This window comes from Chamaea fasciata, unplaced genomic scaffold (genome assembly GCF_029207755.1).
Source record: "Chamaea fasciata isolate MVZ Bird 193981 ecotype frontalis unplaced genomic scaffold, bChaFas1.0.hap1 SCAF_182, whole genome shotgun sequence".
Taxonomy (NCBI): Eukaryota; Metazoa; Chordata; class Aves; order Passeriformes; family Sylviidae; genus Chamaea; species Chamaea fasciata.
In genome coordinates this window covers 31329-47118 of record NW_027094267.1, presented here as the reverse complement: position 1 = coordinate 47118, position 15790 = coordinate 31329, and the positions used below count along the sequence as shown (strand labels likewise).

The following is a 15790-nucleotide window of genomic DNA, read 5'->3' as shown; positions in this document are numbered from 1 at the left end:
CACAGCCACAGCCGCAGTGCCCGGCAGCAGCCGCGCTGCCCGTGGTGGCCCCGGCCCCGGGGCTGATGTCACTGAGGGCTGGGTTCCGTGTTTGGGGCGCTGTGGGGGCCTGTGCAACCGGGGCCCACTGGGGGAGGGGCAACACCGAATCCATGGGCCGTGGAATGGTTTGGGGTGGAAGGGACCTTGGAAATCACATAGCTCCGACTTCCTGCCATTGGTAGGGATGGATAGTTTGTACTGGAGAAGTTTGCTCAGAGCCTGGCTCAGAAGCTGTCGTTGGACAATTTGAGGGAGGATGGGACATTGAAGTACAAAGTCTTTATCAACAGGACCTGACTGAGGCAGGAACCAGAGCTCTTGATCAAAGGTTGGCCTCTGCGTGAACCTTCCAACCAAATGTTGTCGAGATCCGCTCATCGGCAAAACGTGGATTTGCCTTTCGCTAATCAGAAACTGGACAAGGCCACATCTGGCCTTCTTTTGGGATGTAGGATCACAGACAACTTCCTTGGTTCCTCCTGGAGTCCTCCAAGGCCTGGGGAGCATCCCAAGAGGAGAAAAAAACCAGATGATCCTGCACTAGAAGTCCTGGTAGCTTGTTTATTCAACAGCATAAAGATGGGCCTCTCTCGCAGCCCAGTCAGAAACCTCACTGCCTGGAGGGGAAGGCACCTGCAGGGTTTCCCAGTTGCTGGCAGTGGTTCTCCAGTCCTTCACTGTGACTGACACTGGCTTCCCCCCCCGTTGATGGGCAGACCTGCATGATGGTCAAGGATTAGGGTAACTTGTGATGTGTCTCCCTTCATCACTGTAGGCAGTCTTTTACAGTAACGATTAGATGCATTGCTTAGCTTATCCTTTTCCCATTCTTTGCGGTTTTGAATTACAGTAAGTTGCATTTATTCCTGAAGTTGGTGTCTGTGTCTTCTGTGCTGACTTTGCCTACATGAAAAACAGGTATCCGCAGCTGCTCTGGGCAACCCGTGCCAGTATGTCTGCAGCCTGACAGTCAAGAATTTCTTCCCAGTATCTCATACGAAGCTACCCTCTGTCGCTGTAAAGCCATTGCCCTTGTCCTTTGAGGACCTGCCCTTGTAAGAAGGGCTGCTCTCTGCTGCTTTCTTTAGGCCCCTCTTCTTGCAGGATGAGGCTGTGCAGTCTCTGAGGCCAGCAGCTGCTGAGGAATCCATTTGGGGCAGGGAGCTGGTTGTGCAGCTGCAGTGCCAGCTGCAGATTGAGCTCTGGCTGGTGGGAGTCTGGGACCAGAGACTGCCACCCTTTGCATGACAGAGGGCACAGGGAGCTGTGGCACAGGCCAGGGATTTGAACGGACCCTGAGTGCTGCAGCAGGAGCCGGTGGCTCTTTCTGGAATGTGACATCTGCGAGTCTGCTGGGGGAATGAATCCTGAGGTTGAATGGGTACGGATACCCGCTCTGACTGGCTGAGAGTGGTGTGGGTAGGGAATCAAACGGGTCACCCATCAGCTTGTTGGAGTCACCTGTGCCTCTGGAATGGTCACACAGGGGAGATTCCTCAGCATTTTGGCAGCCCAGATGGGACCTAAGGACAGTACTGCTGGAGCCTCCGTCCTGAAGAGCAGCTACTGGTGAGTTCACCTGGGACCTTTAGAGCAGGAAGGAGCCACGGGAGGAGTGTTATAATTCCATGTGCAGAGTCTGTGTAAATTATAAGCGTGGAATTGAGCCTCTCTATTGCTGTGGCATTTGCCGCAGATTCGGTGAAGTCGTGGGTAGTGGGTGGAGAAGGTGTGCGCAGCATGAGCGGTGTGAGGTGGCCACAGAGGAGTTGTGGAGGCCCCCGTAAGTTGTGAGGTAGAGGGGCTCGAGTCTCTGCTTGAAGGCTTTTGCAGACAGGCACAGGGAGAACCTTGTGTCCCTCATGCCGCACAATGGGTGCCAGAGCACACACAGAAGGGGGTGGAAATCTCTTCTTGGCACGCAGAAGAGGGCTTCACATGCACCAAGGTGTTTGACGTGGTGGGAAATATCCCTGTTTTAGGTGAGGACGTGTCTGTGGCCAAAGTTGTAGAGAACTGGGAGAACTTCTTAATGGGCAGCAGAATTTTGCACACTAAGGTTGTGCCAGGATGATGGGGCAGCTCGAAGCTTGTCTCCCCTCTGGGCAGGGTAATGACCATCCCCAACCCTGAGTGACACTCTTGGACTCAGTGTCTTTAGTGAGCGGGCAGCCCCTGAAATTTACTTCAGTAAATATTTGAAGAAGCTTATGCCAGGCTGGCAGGGGCAAGTACAGATGTGGGATGATTGCTCTCAGCACAGCCCACCTTGATTAATACAAAGGGAAGAATGCCACATGCCGTGAGACAGGACTCCATTTGCCTGGAACCCAAGAAGAATATCCAGAAGCAGACGGAGTGACACCTAGCCCAAGGCATTTTGAAGCCTTCCATTAATGCGGGCGTTCAGAGCTGCAACGGCTAGCTCGGTCCTGAACACGCATTAATTGGTACAGCTCCGGTTCCTTCTTGCTGTGTGAGCCCTGGCCCTCAGGTAGAAGTGTGGCTCCGGCGTGGAAGACAGGCAGACTCTCACGTGGGTGACAAGATAGGTTGATTGCTGCCAGCTGGCCAGGTGAAAAATGACTTCTCTGGGCTCTCCTTGACCTTAAGTACCAGGGGTGTGGAGAGGGGCAGGGATTAGCCCAGGACCAATACCATGGGGGGTGGGAGTTACCAGGACAAAAAGACAGTACGCAGGGCATCTGATACACGCTACAGGGCGGAGAAGTCATAGGCTCTGCCAATCACCCCAGCCCCCCACCAGAGTCTGGGCAGGGTTGCAGGGAGATGGACAGGAGCCACAACTAGGGAAAAACCAAAGGGGTTGGAACACGGGGTAATCTGGAACAAACCATTCTACGTAAAGTTGCAAAGTAATAATTTTCACACCGCAACATTCCAGTATATTTAGAAAGTCAGTGTTCACTTGCCTTCACCTGGAAAAGACAGCAACTGCCTTCAACAACTGTCTTCCCCGTGGCATTAGGCTGTCATTTTTTTCTTTGCCCGTCCCACCGCCCCAAATATTGAGGTTTGATTGAAAAGAGTATAAATTCTGGGGCAAATTTGTACAGTTTGTAGAGGATTTGTTAATTAGTGAGTCGAGATAAGAAGGTTCTTGCCCATCCTGTGGTGCTTATGTGCAGCACTCAGACAAGGAAGCACGGCAAGCTGCAGTTTGTGTCTGTGCAGCTGGATCTTTGACTGCTCCTTCTCTCCGTTTGCCAGACTTACACAGCAACCTCATCTTCCTTGACTCCTCCCTGTCTCTGCCTTTGTCTCCTCCCAAATTTGGAGCCAAGCCCAGGGATTTTTTCCCCATGGCTCCCAGGCTTGGCCCTCCCTGCCTGTGAACAGCCTCGGTGTTGCAGCTGCTGTTGGCCCACTCACTTTGGCCTTCCATGGCATTCCCGGTGTGCTCTCCTACTGTTTCTGCCAGGTTCCTCTCCCCAGAATGAGCCCAGCTCTTCCTTTGAGTATCTGTGAAGTGTGACCGCCCAGCACATCAGTCCCCCTTTACTACCTGTGAACTCTGGCCCTGCCTTAGGGCACTGGTGACGGGCCTTAAGCTTTAGCTTTCCTAGTTTCAGATTCTGTGCTGCTTAGGGGTGTAGTTCTGAGCCTCGCATTAAGTGCTAGTAGGCTCTTTTCATAGAGTAAGTAGACAAACAAATCCTTTTCCTGCTGAGGACCAAGGACAACTTTCAGGCCAACAGCATAAACAACAGCGGACTGAAGAGAGAAAACAAGAAGGATGAGACCCCACAACCCGAAGCTGCAATTGGACAATTAAACCCCAATATGCAAATGGACCAAAACTTAATAAAACCTTAAGATCTTGTGACCCGGCAGCCATTTTGTGGCCATTATTTGTCCAACTTGTGGATAGCCCTGATCAGGCTCCTGTCCTGGCCAAGGTGGATTCTGGAGGCCTTTCAAGAAATACCTACTTCCTTTTTTATCTCTGTCCAATCTCTGTTTCAGGTCAGCCCTCCCAAGCCATCACTGGCAGTCCACTCAGGAGGCAGGAGCTTCCCTTGTCATGCTTGGGACTGTCTCTGGTCTGTTCTCTTTGCCCAAGCCTACACCAGGCCCTAAATCATCAGCCCACGGGCATTTGAGCACTGTCCCCAAGGTGTCTGCTTTTGTCCTATCCCCTTCCTAGGCTTGGTGTACCGGGTTCCTCCAGCCCATGGTGGCTCAGGGCACTCTCCTCTCTGACCAGGCACACTGGTGCTCTCTGGAGCCACTCTGTCCCTTTGTGCCTCAGGCTCATTCTGCAGGTGCCGAAGGTGGCACTTGTTGCCCTTCCCAGGAATTGGAATTACACCGAAAAGATGGTTCCCTGTGAACAAAGCTAGCTTTATTTCAACAATTAGATCAACTCCAGTGTTTGCCTGCACACCGGAGAGAAATGTGGGCGGGACAGAGCAGGGTTTTGACACTGAGGCTGCCTTTGGATCAGCAGGCATTGCCCCAGCAGGAAAGGGCTGTGGTGCACTGCAGCCTGCCCTGGATCCTGCCTGTCCTGCTGCTCAGGAAGCACTTTCAGCGGTGTGGTATGCACGCATGTTGTAGTCAATCCAGTGATAGAAGTGCCGAGTGGAGATGTAGATTCCAGGCTGCTTTGGTCTGGCGCAGCCTTCTCCCCAGCTGGTTATGCCGACAACCCACCAGTACTCGGCGGTGTTGTCCTTGCACATGAGAGGACCACCACTGTCGCCCTGCAACAGAGCAGAGAGGATTAAGGTGGTGTTGAGTGGCCCCTGCCAGCACCGGGGCTGTCTCCTCTTCTCTCACAGCCCCTGCCAGAACTGTATTCCAGGCAGAGGAAGGCTCTCCTCAGAGGCTGGAGCCTCCAGAGCCTTGGCTGTGAATGGCTTGGGGTCCTGTAGGGTAGGGCTCTCTGTGTCCTCTCTGCACAAGGCAGGAGTCCTGGATGTGCAGAGCATGGATGTTTGGCACCCGGATCTCTGCGCTGCCGAGAGCGCTAGCTGGGCTTTCTGGGCTTTCTGGCACAAGGGGGGCACTGGGCAAGTAGGAGTGGATGGGGAGTGTGTAGGAAGCCCCCCCCCCCCCCCCCCCCAGCAGCTGGGGGGGAGCTGGGGCTGGGAGGGTGACCGGGAGAACTGGCCGGGGCAAAGCAGACCCTGGGCTGTGTTTGGGCAGCGCTGCCAGGGCTGCTGGTGCTGCTGGGGGCTGAGAGGCTCGTGACACATTCATACCTGGCAGGCGTCGATGGCGCCCTGTGGGTAACCAGCACACAAGTTGTAGGGGTGGACTTTCCCTGCATACCAGTCACTGCTGTTGCAGAGCTGGGAATTGATGAGCTGGACCTTGGCCTCCTGCAGGCGACCACGTGAACCTTGAGCTGTGAGCAGAGAAAGCAATAAGCCCTCAGCACCCCCATGTCAGTTCTCCTTCCCCGTCTGAGGGGAATCCCTGTCCCTTGGGCACGGCTTTCCCTCCGCAGAGGCGCTAGGGCACGGTGTCCCTGCTTCCCGCCTTTGGGGAGCAGGCCAGGCCCATCTCTGCACCGGGCTACGTCCTTCAGCCTGGCTTTGGACTCTGCTGTGAGGAAGCCCAAACCCTCTCCCCACTGCACTTAGCTGGAACTCACATCTTGCAGTGGTGGAACCCCAGCCAGCGATCCAGCAGTTGTTGAGCTTTGAGACTTCTAGGGTGGGGTCAGCCAGACAGGCCAGCTGGATGTAGGCGCTGCACTGGACAGAACCGTCCAGTTGCAGCAGGGCAATGTCGTAGCTGAAGTCGGCACGCTTGTAGTAGGGGTGAACCACCACCTGCTTCACGTTGCGAACTACGGCCCCAGGGCCCGGCTGAGTGAACTTGGTAGCTCCAAGCACCACATACAGCATGCTGATGTCACTGGAAAGAAGATGGAGAGAGGGCTGAGAGGGAGCAGAGCCATGTACCACAGCAGCCCAGCAGCTGCCTCTCTTCTGCTTGGCAAGGCAGAGAGGGAGCAGTGCTCTGGCAGGTGTGAGTGCCCTCACACACATGAGGCTGGGGGAATGTCGAGCTGGAGGCCGCTAGGAAGCCTTGGCACAAGCCCAGGCTTCTCCTGAGCAGTGTGGCAGCTGGACTGCCTGAGAGGAAAGGGGACGGGAGTAGCAGGTGGTGGCTGCTGACAGGGCACCTGCTGGTGTAGCGAGGGTGTCCCCATTCCCTGGTCTGCCTTACTCAAACTTGTCGAAGCAGTGGGCCGCCGTGAGGACCCAATCTGCAGTGATGAGGGACCCTCCACACCAATGACCCAGGTTCGGTGAAAGGGGATGTTGGATGCTGACGATCCAGGGCCAGGATGCTTCCAGAGCGCCTGCTCCACCCACAATGCGTGTCATGCCAAAGTCGTAAGCTTCGTTGCCGGTGGAATAAGTCATGGGGTAGTAGTCAGGTTGCGGAGCGCGGAGGCCGCAGGAACCTCTGCAAGCAGAAAGTCATTTCCATGCTGCTGCGTGGCCTGCTGTGGCTCAGGCTGAAGCTCAGCCCTGTGCCCTCCCCACAAGCGTTTGCAGGCCCAGCAGGCCAGGGAAGCCCATGGGATGTTTGTCTGTCCAAGGAACGGAGGCTTCCCCATGGTGGGTAGGAAGCTGTGGTCCAGCCACGGGGGACAGGCGGGTCCCCTCCAGGGAAGGCCCCAAGTGTTGCCACGGCTCCCTCCCAGGGCCTGGGGCCACTTACCCGCAGGGGTACTGTATGCCGTGGGCCAGCGCGGCCACGGTCAGCAGGACGAGGAGGCCGAGCCGATTCATGGCTGCCAGAGGCACGTGTCAGCTGCAAGCACTGAGGGCTCCGTGCAGCAGCACAGCCACAGCCGCAGTGCCCGGCAGCAGCCGCGCTGCCCGTGGTGGCCCCGGCCCCGGGGCTGATGTCACTGAGGGCTGGGTTCCGTGTTTGGGGCGCTGTGGGGGCCTGTGCAACCGGGGCCCACTGGGGGAGGGGCAACACCGAATCCATGGGCCGTGGAATGGTTTGGGGTGGAAGGGACCTTGGAAATCACATAGCTCCGACTTCCTGCCATTGGTAGGGATGGATAGTTTGTACTGGAGAAGTTTGCTCAGAGCCTGGCTCAGAAGCTGTCGTTGGACAATTTGAGGGAGGATGGGACATTGAAGTACAAAGTCTTTATCAACAGGACCTGACTGAGGCAGGAACCAGAGCTCTTGATCAAAGGTTGGCCTCTGCGTGAACCTTCCAACCAAATGTTGTCGAGATCCGCTCATCGGCAAAACGTGGATTTGCCTTTCGCTAATCAGAAACTGGACAAGGCCACATCTGGCCTTCTTTTGGGATGTAGGATCACAGACAACTTCCTTGGTTCCTCCTGGAGTCCTCCAAGGCCTGGGGAGCATCCCAAGAGGAGAAAAAAACCAGATGATCCTGCACTAGAAGTCCTGGTAGCTTGTTTATTCAACAGCATAAAGATGGGCCTCTCTCGCAGCCCAGTCAGAAACCTCACTGCCTGGAGGGGAAGGCACCTGCAGGGTTTCCCAGTTGCTGGCAGTGGTTCTCCAGTCCTTCACTGTGACTGACACTGGCTTCCCCCCCCCGTTGATGGGCAGACCTGCATGATGGTCAAGGATTAGGGTAACTTGTGATGTGTCTCCCTTCATCACTGTAGGCAGTCTTTTACAGTAACGATTAGATGCATTGCTTAGCTTATCCTTTTCCCATTCTTTGCGGTTTTGAATTACAGTAAGTTGCATTTATTCCTGAAGTTGGTGTCTGTGTCTTCTGTGCTGACTTTGCCTACATGAAAAACAGGCATCCGCAGCTGCTCTGGGCAACCCGTGCCAGTATGTCTGCAGCCTGACAGTCAAGAATTTCTTCCCAGTATCTCATACGAAGCTACCCTCTGTCGCTGTAAAGCCATTGCCCTTGTCCTTTGAGGACCTGCCCTTGTAAGAAGGGCTGCTCTCTGCTGCTTTCTTTAGGCCCCTCTTCTTGCAGGATGAGGCTGTGCAGTCTCTGAGGCCAGCAGCTGCTGAGGAATCCATTTGGGGCAGGGAGCTGGTTGTGCAGCTGCAGTGCCAGCTGCAGATTGAGCTCTGGCTGGTGGGAGTCTGGGACCAGAGACTGCCACCCTTTGCATGACAGAGGGCACAGGGAGCTGTGGCACAGGCCAGGGATTTGAACGGACCCTGAGTGCTGCAGCAGGAGCCGGTGGCTCTTTCTGGAATGTGACATCTGCGAGTCTGCTGGGGGAATGAATCCTGAGGTTGAATGGGTACGGATACCCGCTCTGACTGGCTGAGAGTGGTGTGGGTAGGGAATCAAACGGGTCACCCATCAGCTTGTTGGAGTCACCTGTGCCTCTGGAATGGTCACACAGGGGAGATTCCTCAGCATTTTGGCAGCCCAGATGGGACCTAAGGACAGTACTGCTGGAGCCTCCGTCCTGAAGAGCAGCTACTGGTGAGTTCACCTGGGACCTTTAGAGCAGGAAGGAGCCACGGGAGGAGTGTTATAATTCCATGTGCAGAGTCTGTGTAAATTATAAGCGTGGAATTGAGCCTCTCTATTGCTGTGGCATTTGCCGCAGATTCGGTGAAGTCGTGGGTAGTGGGTGGAGAAGGTGTGCGCAGCATGAGCGGTGTGAGGTGGCCACAGAGGAGTTGTGGAGGCCCCCGTAAGTTGTGAGGTAGAGGGGCTCGAGTCTCTGCTTGAAGGCTTTTGCAGACAGGCACAGGGAGAACCTTGTGTCCCTCATGCCGCACAATGGGTGCCAGAGCACACACAGAAGGGGGTGGAAATCTCTTCTTGGCACGCAGAAGAGGGCTTCACATGCACCAAGGTGTTTGACGTGGTGGGAAATATCCCTGTTTTAGGTGAGGACGTGTCTGTGGCCAAAGTTGTAGAGAACTGGGAGAACTTCTTAATGGGCAGCAGAATTTTGCACACTAAGGTTGTGCCAGGATGATGGGGCAGCTCGAAGCTTGTCTCCCCTCTGGGCAGGGTAATGACCATCCCCAACCCTGAGTGACACTCTTGGACTCAGTGTCTTTAGTGAGCGGGCAGCCCCTGAAATTTACTTCAGTAAATATTTGAAGAAGCTTATGCCAGGCTGGCAGGGGCAAGTACAGATGTGGGATGATTGCTCTCAGCACAGCCCACCTTGATTAATACAAAGGGAAGAATGCCACATGCCGTGAGACAGGACTCCATTTGCCTGGAACCCAAGAAGAATATCCAGAAGCAGACGGAGTGACACCTAGCCCAAGGCATTTTGAAGCCTTCCATTAATGCGGGCGTTCAGAGCTGCAACGGCTAGCTCGGTCCTGAACACGCATTAATTGGTACAGCTCCGGTTCCTTCTTGCTGTGTGAGCCCTGGCCCTCAGGTAGAAGTGTGGCTCCGGCGTGGAAGACAGGCAGACTCTCACGTGGGTGACAAGATAGGTTGATTGCTGCCAGCTGGCCAGGTGAAAAATGACTTCTCTGGGCTCTCCTTGACCTTAAGTACCAGGGGTGTGGAGAGGGGCAGGGATTAGCCCAGGACCAATACCATGGGGGGTGGGAGTTACCAGGACAAAAAGACAGTACGCAGGGCATCTGATACACGCTACAGGGCGGAGAAGTCATAGGCTCTGCCAATCACCCCAGCCCCCCACCAGAGTCTGGGCAGGGTTGCAGGGAGATGGACAGGAGCCACAACTAGGGAAAAACCAAAGGGGTTGGAACACGGGGTAATCTGGAACAAACCATTCTACGTAAAGTTGCAAAGTAATAATTTTCACACCGCAACATTCCAGTATATTTAGAAAGTCAGTGTTCACTTGCCTTCACCTGGAAAAGACAGCAACTGCCTTCAACAACTGTCTTCCCCGTGGCATGAGGCTGTCATTTTTTTCTTTGCCCGTCCCACCGCCCCAAATATTGAGGTTTGATTGAAAAGAGTATAAATTCTGGGGCAAATTTGTACAGTTTGTAGAGGATTTGTTAATTAGTGAGTCGAGATAAGAAGGTTCTTGCCCATCCTGTGGTGCTTATGTGCAGCACTCAGACAAGGAAGCACGGCAAGCTGCAGTTTGTGTCTGTGCAGCTGGATCTTTGACTGCTCCTTCTCTCCGTTTGCCAGACTTACACAGCAACCTCATCTTCCTTGACTCCTCCCTGTCTCTGCCTTTGTCTCCTCCCAAATTTGGAGCCAAGCCCAGGGATCTTTTTCCCATGGCTCCCAGGCTTGGCCCTCCCTGCCTGTGAACAGCCTCGGTGTTGCAGCTGCTGTTGGCCCACTCACTTTGGCCTTCCATGGCATTCCCGGTGTGCTCTCCTACTGTTTCTGCCAGGTTCCTCTCCCCAGAATGAGCCCAGCTCTTCCTTTGAGTATCTGTGAAGTGTGACCGCCCAGCACATCAGTCCCCCTTTACTACCTGTGAACTCTGGCTCTGCCTTAGGGCACTGGTGACGGGCCTTAAGCTTTAGCTTTCCTAGTTTCAGATTCTGTGCTGCTTAGGGGTGTAGTTCTGAGCCTCGCATTAAGTGCTAGTAGGCTCTTTTCATAGAGTAAGTAGACAAACAAATCCTTTTCCTGCTGAGGACCAAGGACAACTTTCAGGCCAACAGCATAAACAACAGCGGACTGAAGAGAGAAAACAAGAAGGATGAGACCCCACAACCCGAAGCTGCAATTGGACAATTAAACCCCAATATGCAAATGGACCAAAACTTAATAAAACCTTAAGATCTTGTGACCCGGCAGCCATTTTGTGGCCATTATTTGTCCAACTTGTGGATAGCCCTGATCAGGCTCCTGTCCTGGCCAAGGTGGATTCTGGAGGCCTTTCAAGAAATACCTACTTCCTTTTTTATCTCTGTCCAATCTCTGTTTCAGGTCAGCCCTCCCAAGCCATCACTGGCAGTCCACTCAGGAGGCAGGAGCTTCCCTTGTCATGCTTGGGACTGTCTCTGGTCTGTTCTCTTTGCCCAAGCCTACACCAGGCCCTAAATCATCAGCCCACGGGCATTTGAGCACTGTCCCCAAGGTGTCTGCTTTTGTCCTATCCCCTTCCTAGGCTTGGTGTACCGGGTTCCTCCAGCCCATGGTGGCTCAGGGCACTCTCCTCTCTGACCAGGCACACTGGTGCTCTCTGGAGCCACTCTGTCCCTTTGTGCCTCAGGCTCATTCTGCAGGTGCCGAAGGTGGCACTTGTTGCCCTTCCCAGGAATTGGAATTACACCGAAAAGATGGTTCCCTGTGAACAAAGCTAGCTTTATTTCAACAATTAGATCAACTCCAGTGTTTGCCTGCACACCGGAGAGAAATGTGGGCGGGACAGAGCAGGGTTTTGACACTGAGGCTGCCTTTGGATCAGCAGGCATTGCCCCAGCAGGAAAGGGCTGTGGTGCACTGCAGCCTGCCCTGGATCCTGCCTGTCCTGCTGCTCAGGAAGCACTTTCAGCGGTGTGGTATGCACGCATGTTGTAGTCAATCCAGTGATAGAAGTGCCGAGTGGAGATGTAGATTCCAGGCTGCTTTGGTCTGGCGCAGCCTTCTCCCCAGCTGGTTATGCCGACAACCCACCAGTACTCGGCGGTGTTGTCCTTGCACATGAGAGGACCACCACTGTCGCCCTGCAAGAGAGCAGAGAGGATTAAGGTGGTGTTGAGTGGCCCCTGCCAGCACCGGGGCTGTCTCCTCTTCTCTCACAGCCCCTGCCAGAACTGTATTCCAGGCAGAGGAAGGCTCTCCTCAGAGGCTGGAGCCTCCAGAGCCTTGGCTGTGAATGGCTTGGGGTCCTGTAGGGTAGGGCTCTCTGTGTCCTCTCTGCACAAGGCAGGAGTCCTGGATGTGCAGAGCATGGATGTTTGGCACCCGGATCTCTGCGCTGCCGAGAGCGCTAGCTGGGCTTTCTGGGCTTTCTGGCACAAGGGGGGCACTGGGCAAGTAGGAGTGGATGGGGAGTGTGTAGGAAGCCCCCCCCCCCCCAGCAGCTGGGGGGGAGCTGGGGCTGGGAGGGTGACCGGGAGAACTGGCCGGGGCAAAGCAGACCCTGGGCTGTGTTTGGGCAGCGCTGCCAGGGCTGCTGGTGCTGCTGGGGGCTGAGAGGCTCGTGACACATTCATACCTGGCAGGCGTCGATGGCGCCCTGTGGGTAACCAGCACACAAGTTGTAGGGGTGGACTTTCCCTGCATACCAGTCACTGCTGTTGCAGAGCTGGGAATTGATGAGCTGGACCTTGGCCTCCTGCAGGCGACCACGTGAACCTTGAGCTGTGAGCAGAGAAAGCAATAAGCCCTCAGCACCCCCATGTCAGTTCTCCTTCCCCGTCTGAGGGGAATCCCTGTCCCTTGGGCACGGCTTTCCCTCCGCAGAGGCGCTAGGGCACGGTGTCCCTGCTTCCCGCCTTTGGGGAGCAGGCCAGGCCCATCTCTGCACCGGGCTACGTCCTTCAGCCTGGCTTTGGACTCTGCTGTGAGGAAGCCCAAACCCTCTCCCCACTGCACTTAGCTGGAACTCACATCTTGCAGTGGTGGAACCCCAGCCAGCGATCCAGCAGTTGTTGAGCTTTGAGACTTCTAGGGCGGGGTCAGCCAGACAGGCCAGCTGGATGTAGGCGCTGCACTGGACAGAACCGTCCAGTTGCAGCAGGGCAATGTCGTAGCTGAAGTCGGCACGCTTGTAGTAGGGGTGAACCACCACCTGCTTCACGTTGCGAACTACGGCCCCAGGGCCCGGCTGAGTGAACTTGGTAGCTCCAAGCACCACATACAGCATGCTGATGTTACTGGAAAGAAGATGGAGAGAGGGCTGAGAGGGAGCAGAGCCATGTACCACAGCAGCCCAGCAGCTGCCTCTCTTCTGCTTGGCAAGGCAGAGAGGGAGCAGTGCTCTGGCAGGTGTGAGTGCCCTCACACACATGAGGCTGGGGGAATGTCGAGCTGGAGGCCGCTAGGAAGCCTTGGCACAAGCCCAGGCTTCTCCTGAGCAGTGTGGCAGCTGGACTGCCTGAGAGGAAAGGGGACGGGAGTAGCAGGTGGTGGCTGCTGACAGGGCACCTGCTGGTGTAGCGAGGGTGTCCCCATTCCCTGGTCTGCCTTACTCAAACTTGTCGAAGCAGTGGGCCGCCGTGAGGACCCAATCTGCAGTGATGAGGGACCCTCCACACCAATGACCCAGGTTCGGTGAAAGGGGATGTTGGATGCTGACGATCCAGGGCCAGGATGCTTCCAGAGCGCCTACTCCACCCACAATGCGTGTCATGCCAAAGTCGTAAGCTTCGTTGCCGGTGGAATAAGTCATGGGGTAGTAGTCAGGTTGCGGAGCGCGGAGGCCGCAGGAACCTCTGCAAGCAGAAAGTCATTTCCATGCTGCTGCGTGGCCTGCTGTGGCTCAGGCTGAAGCTCAGCCCTGTGCCCTCCCCACAAGCGTTTGCAGGCCCAGCAGGCCAGGGAAGCCCATGGGATGTTTGTCTGTCCAAGGAACGGAGGCTTCCCCATGGTGGGTAGGAAGCTGTGGCCCAGCCACGGGGGACAGGCGGGTCCCCTCCAGGGAAGGCCCCAAGTGTTGCCACGGCTCCCTCCCAGGGCCTGGGGCCACTTACCCGCAGGGGTACTGTATGCCGTGGGCCAGCGCGGCCACGGTCAGCAGGACGAGGAGGCCGAGCCGATTCATGGCTGCCAGAGGCACGTGTCAGCTGCAAGCACTGAGGGCTCCGTGCAGCAGCACAGCCACAGCCGCAGTGCCCGGCAGCAGCCGCGCTGCCCGTGGTGGCCCCGGCCCCGGGGCTGATGTCACTGAGGGCTGGGTTCCGTGTTTGGGGCGCTGTGGGGGCCTGTGCAACCGGGGCCCACTGGGGGAGGGGCAACACCGAATCCATGGGCCGTGGAATGGTTTGGGGTGGAAGGGACCTTGGAAATCACATAGCTCCGACTTCCTGCCATTGGTAGGGATGGATAGTTTGTACTGGAGAAGTTTGCTCAGAGCCTGGCTCAGAAGCTGTCGTTGGACAATTTGAGGGAGGATGGGACATTGAAGTACAAAGTCTTTATCAACAGGACCTGACTGAGGCAGGAACCAGAGCTCTTGATCAAAGGTTGGCCTCTGCGTGAACCTTCCAACCAAATGTTGTCGAGATCCGCTCATCGGCAAAACGTGGATTTGCCTTTCGCTAATCAGAAACTGGACAAGGCCACATCTGGCCTTCTTTTGGGATGTAGGATCACAGACAACTTCCTTGGTTCCTCCTGGAGTCCTCCAAGGCCTGGGGAGCATCCCAAGAGGAGAAAAAAACCAGATGATCCTGCACTAGAAGTCCTGGTAGCTTGTTTATTCAACAGCATAAAGATGGGCCTCTCTCGCAGCCCAGTCAGAAACCTCACTGCCTGGAGGGGAAGGCACCTGCAGGGTTTCCCAGTTGCTGGCAGTGGTTCTCCAGTCCTTCACTGTGACTGACACTGGCTTCCCCCCCCGTTGATGGGCAGACCTGCATGATGGTCAAGGATTAGGGTAACTTGTGATGTGTCTCCCTTCATCACTGTAGGCAGTCTTTTACAGTAACGATTAGATGCATTGCTTAGCTTATCCTTTTCCCATTCTTTGCGGTTTTGAATTACAGTAAGTTGCATTTATTCCTGAAGTTGGTGTCTGTGTCTTCTGTGCTGACTTTGCCTACATGAAAAACAGGCATCCGCAGCTGCTCTGGGCAACCCGTGCCAGTATGTCTGCAGCCTGACAGTCAAGAATTTCTTCCCAGTATCTCATACGAAGCTACCCTCTGTCGCTGTAAAGCCATTGCCCTTGTCCTTTGAGGACCTGCCCTTGTAAGAAGGGCTGCTCTCTGCTGCTTTCTTTAGGCCCCTCTTCTTGCAGGATGAGGCTGTGCAGTCTCTGAGGCCAGCAGCTGCTGAGGAATCCATTTGGGGCAGGGAGCTGGTTGTGCAGCTGCAGTGCCAGCTGCAGATTGAGCTCTGGCTGGTGGGAGTCTGGGACCAGAGACTGCCACCCTTTGCATGACAGAGGGCACAGGGAGCTGTGGCACAGGCCAGGGATTTGAACGGACCCTGAGTGCTGCAGCAGGAGCCGGTGGCTCTTTCTGGAATGTGACATCTGCGAGTCTGCTGGGGGAATGAATCCTGAGGTTGAATGGGTACGGATACCCGCTCTGACTGGCTGAGAGTGGTGTGGGTAGGGAATCAAACGGGTCACCCATCAGCTTGTTGGAGTCACCTGTGCCTCTGGAATGGTCACACAGGGGAGATTCCTCAGCATTTTGGCAGCCCAGATGGGACCTAAGGACAGTACTGCTGGAGCCTCCGTCCTGAAGAGCAGCTACTGGTGAGTTCACCTGGGACCTTTAGAGCAGGAAGGAGCCACGGGAGGAGTGTTATAATTCCATGTGCAGAGTCTGTGTAAATTATAAGCGTGGAATTGAGCCTCTCTATTGCTGTGGCATTTGCCGCAGATTCGGTGAAGTCGTGGGTAGTGGGTGGAGAAGGTGTGCGCAGCATGAGCGGTGTGAGGTGGCCACAGAGGAGTTGTGGAGGCCCCCGTAAGTTGTGAGGTAGAGGGGCTCGAGTCTCTGCTTGAAGGCTTTTGCACACAGGCACAGGGAGAACCTTGTGTCCCTCATGCCGCACAATGGGTGCCAGAGCACACACAGAAGGGGGTGGAAATCTCTTCTTGGCACGCAGAAGAGGGCTTCACATGCACCAAGGTGTTTGACGTGGTGGGAAATATCCCTGTTTTAGGTGAGGACGTGTCTGTGGCCAAAGTTGTAGAGAA

At 55.4% G+C, this 15790-nt stretch overlaps 2 protein-coding genes across 2 annotated transcripts; both read right to left on the bottom strand.

Annotated features, from left to right (window-relative positions):
- Positions 1–4580: 4580 nt before the first annotated feature.
- LOC136304795 (acrosin-like) lies at positions 4581–6446 on the bottom strand. The gene is made up of 4 exons (XM_066208239.1): positions 6247–6446; positions 5666–5931; positions 5271–5416; positions 4581–4769 (listed from the first exon to the last, which is right to left on the bottom strand). The coding sequence occupies exons 1-4, from the start codon at positions 6444–6446 to the stop codon at positions 4581–4583; spliced, it is 801 nt and encodes a 266-aa protein (XP_066064336.1).
- Positions 6447–11450: 5004 nt separating this feature from the next.
- LOC136304794 (acrosin-like) lies at positions 11451–13309 on the bottom strand. Its single transcript, XM_066208238.1, has 4 exons — positions 13250–13309; positions 12514–12736; positions 12134–12279; positions 11451–11639 (listed from the first exon to the last, which is right to left on the bottom strand). The coding sequence occupies exons 1-4, from the start codon at positions 13307–13309 to the stop codon at positions 11451–11453; spliced, it is 618 nt and encodes a 205-aa protein (XP_066064335.1).
- Positions 13310–15790: the final 2481 nt, after the last annotated feature.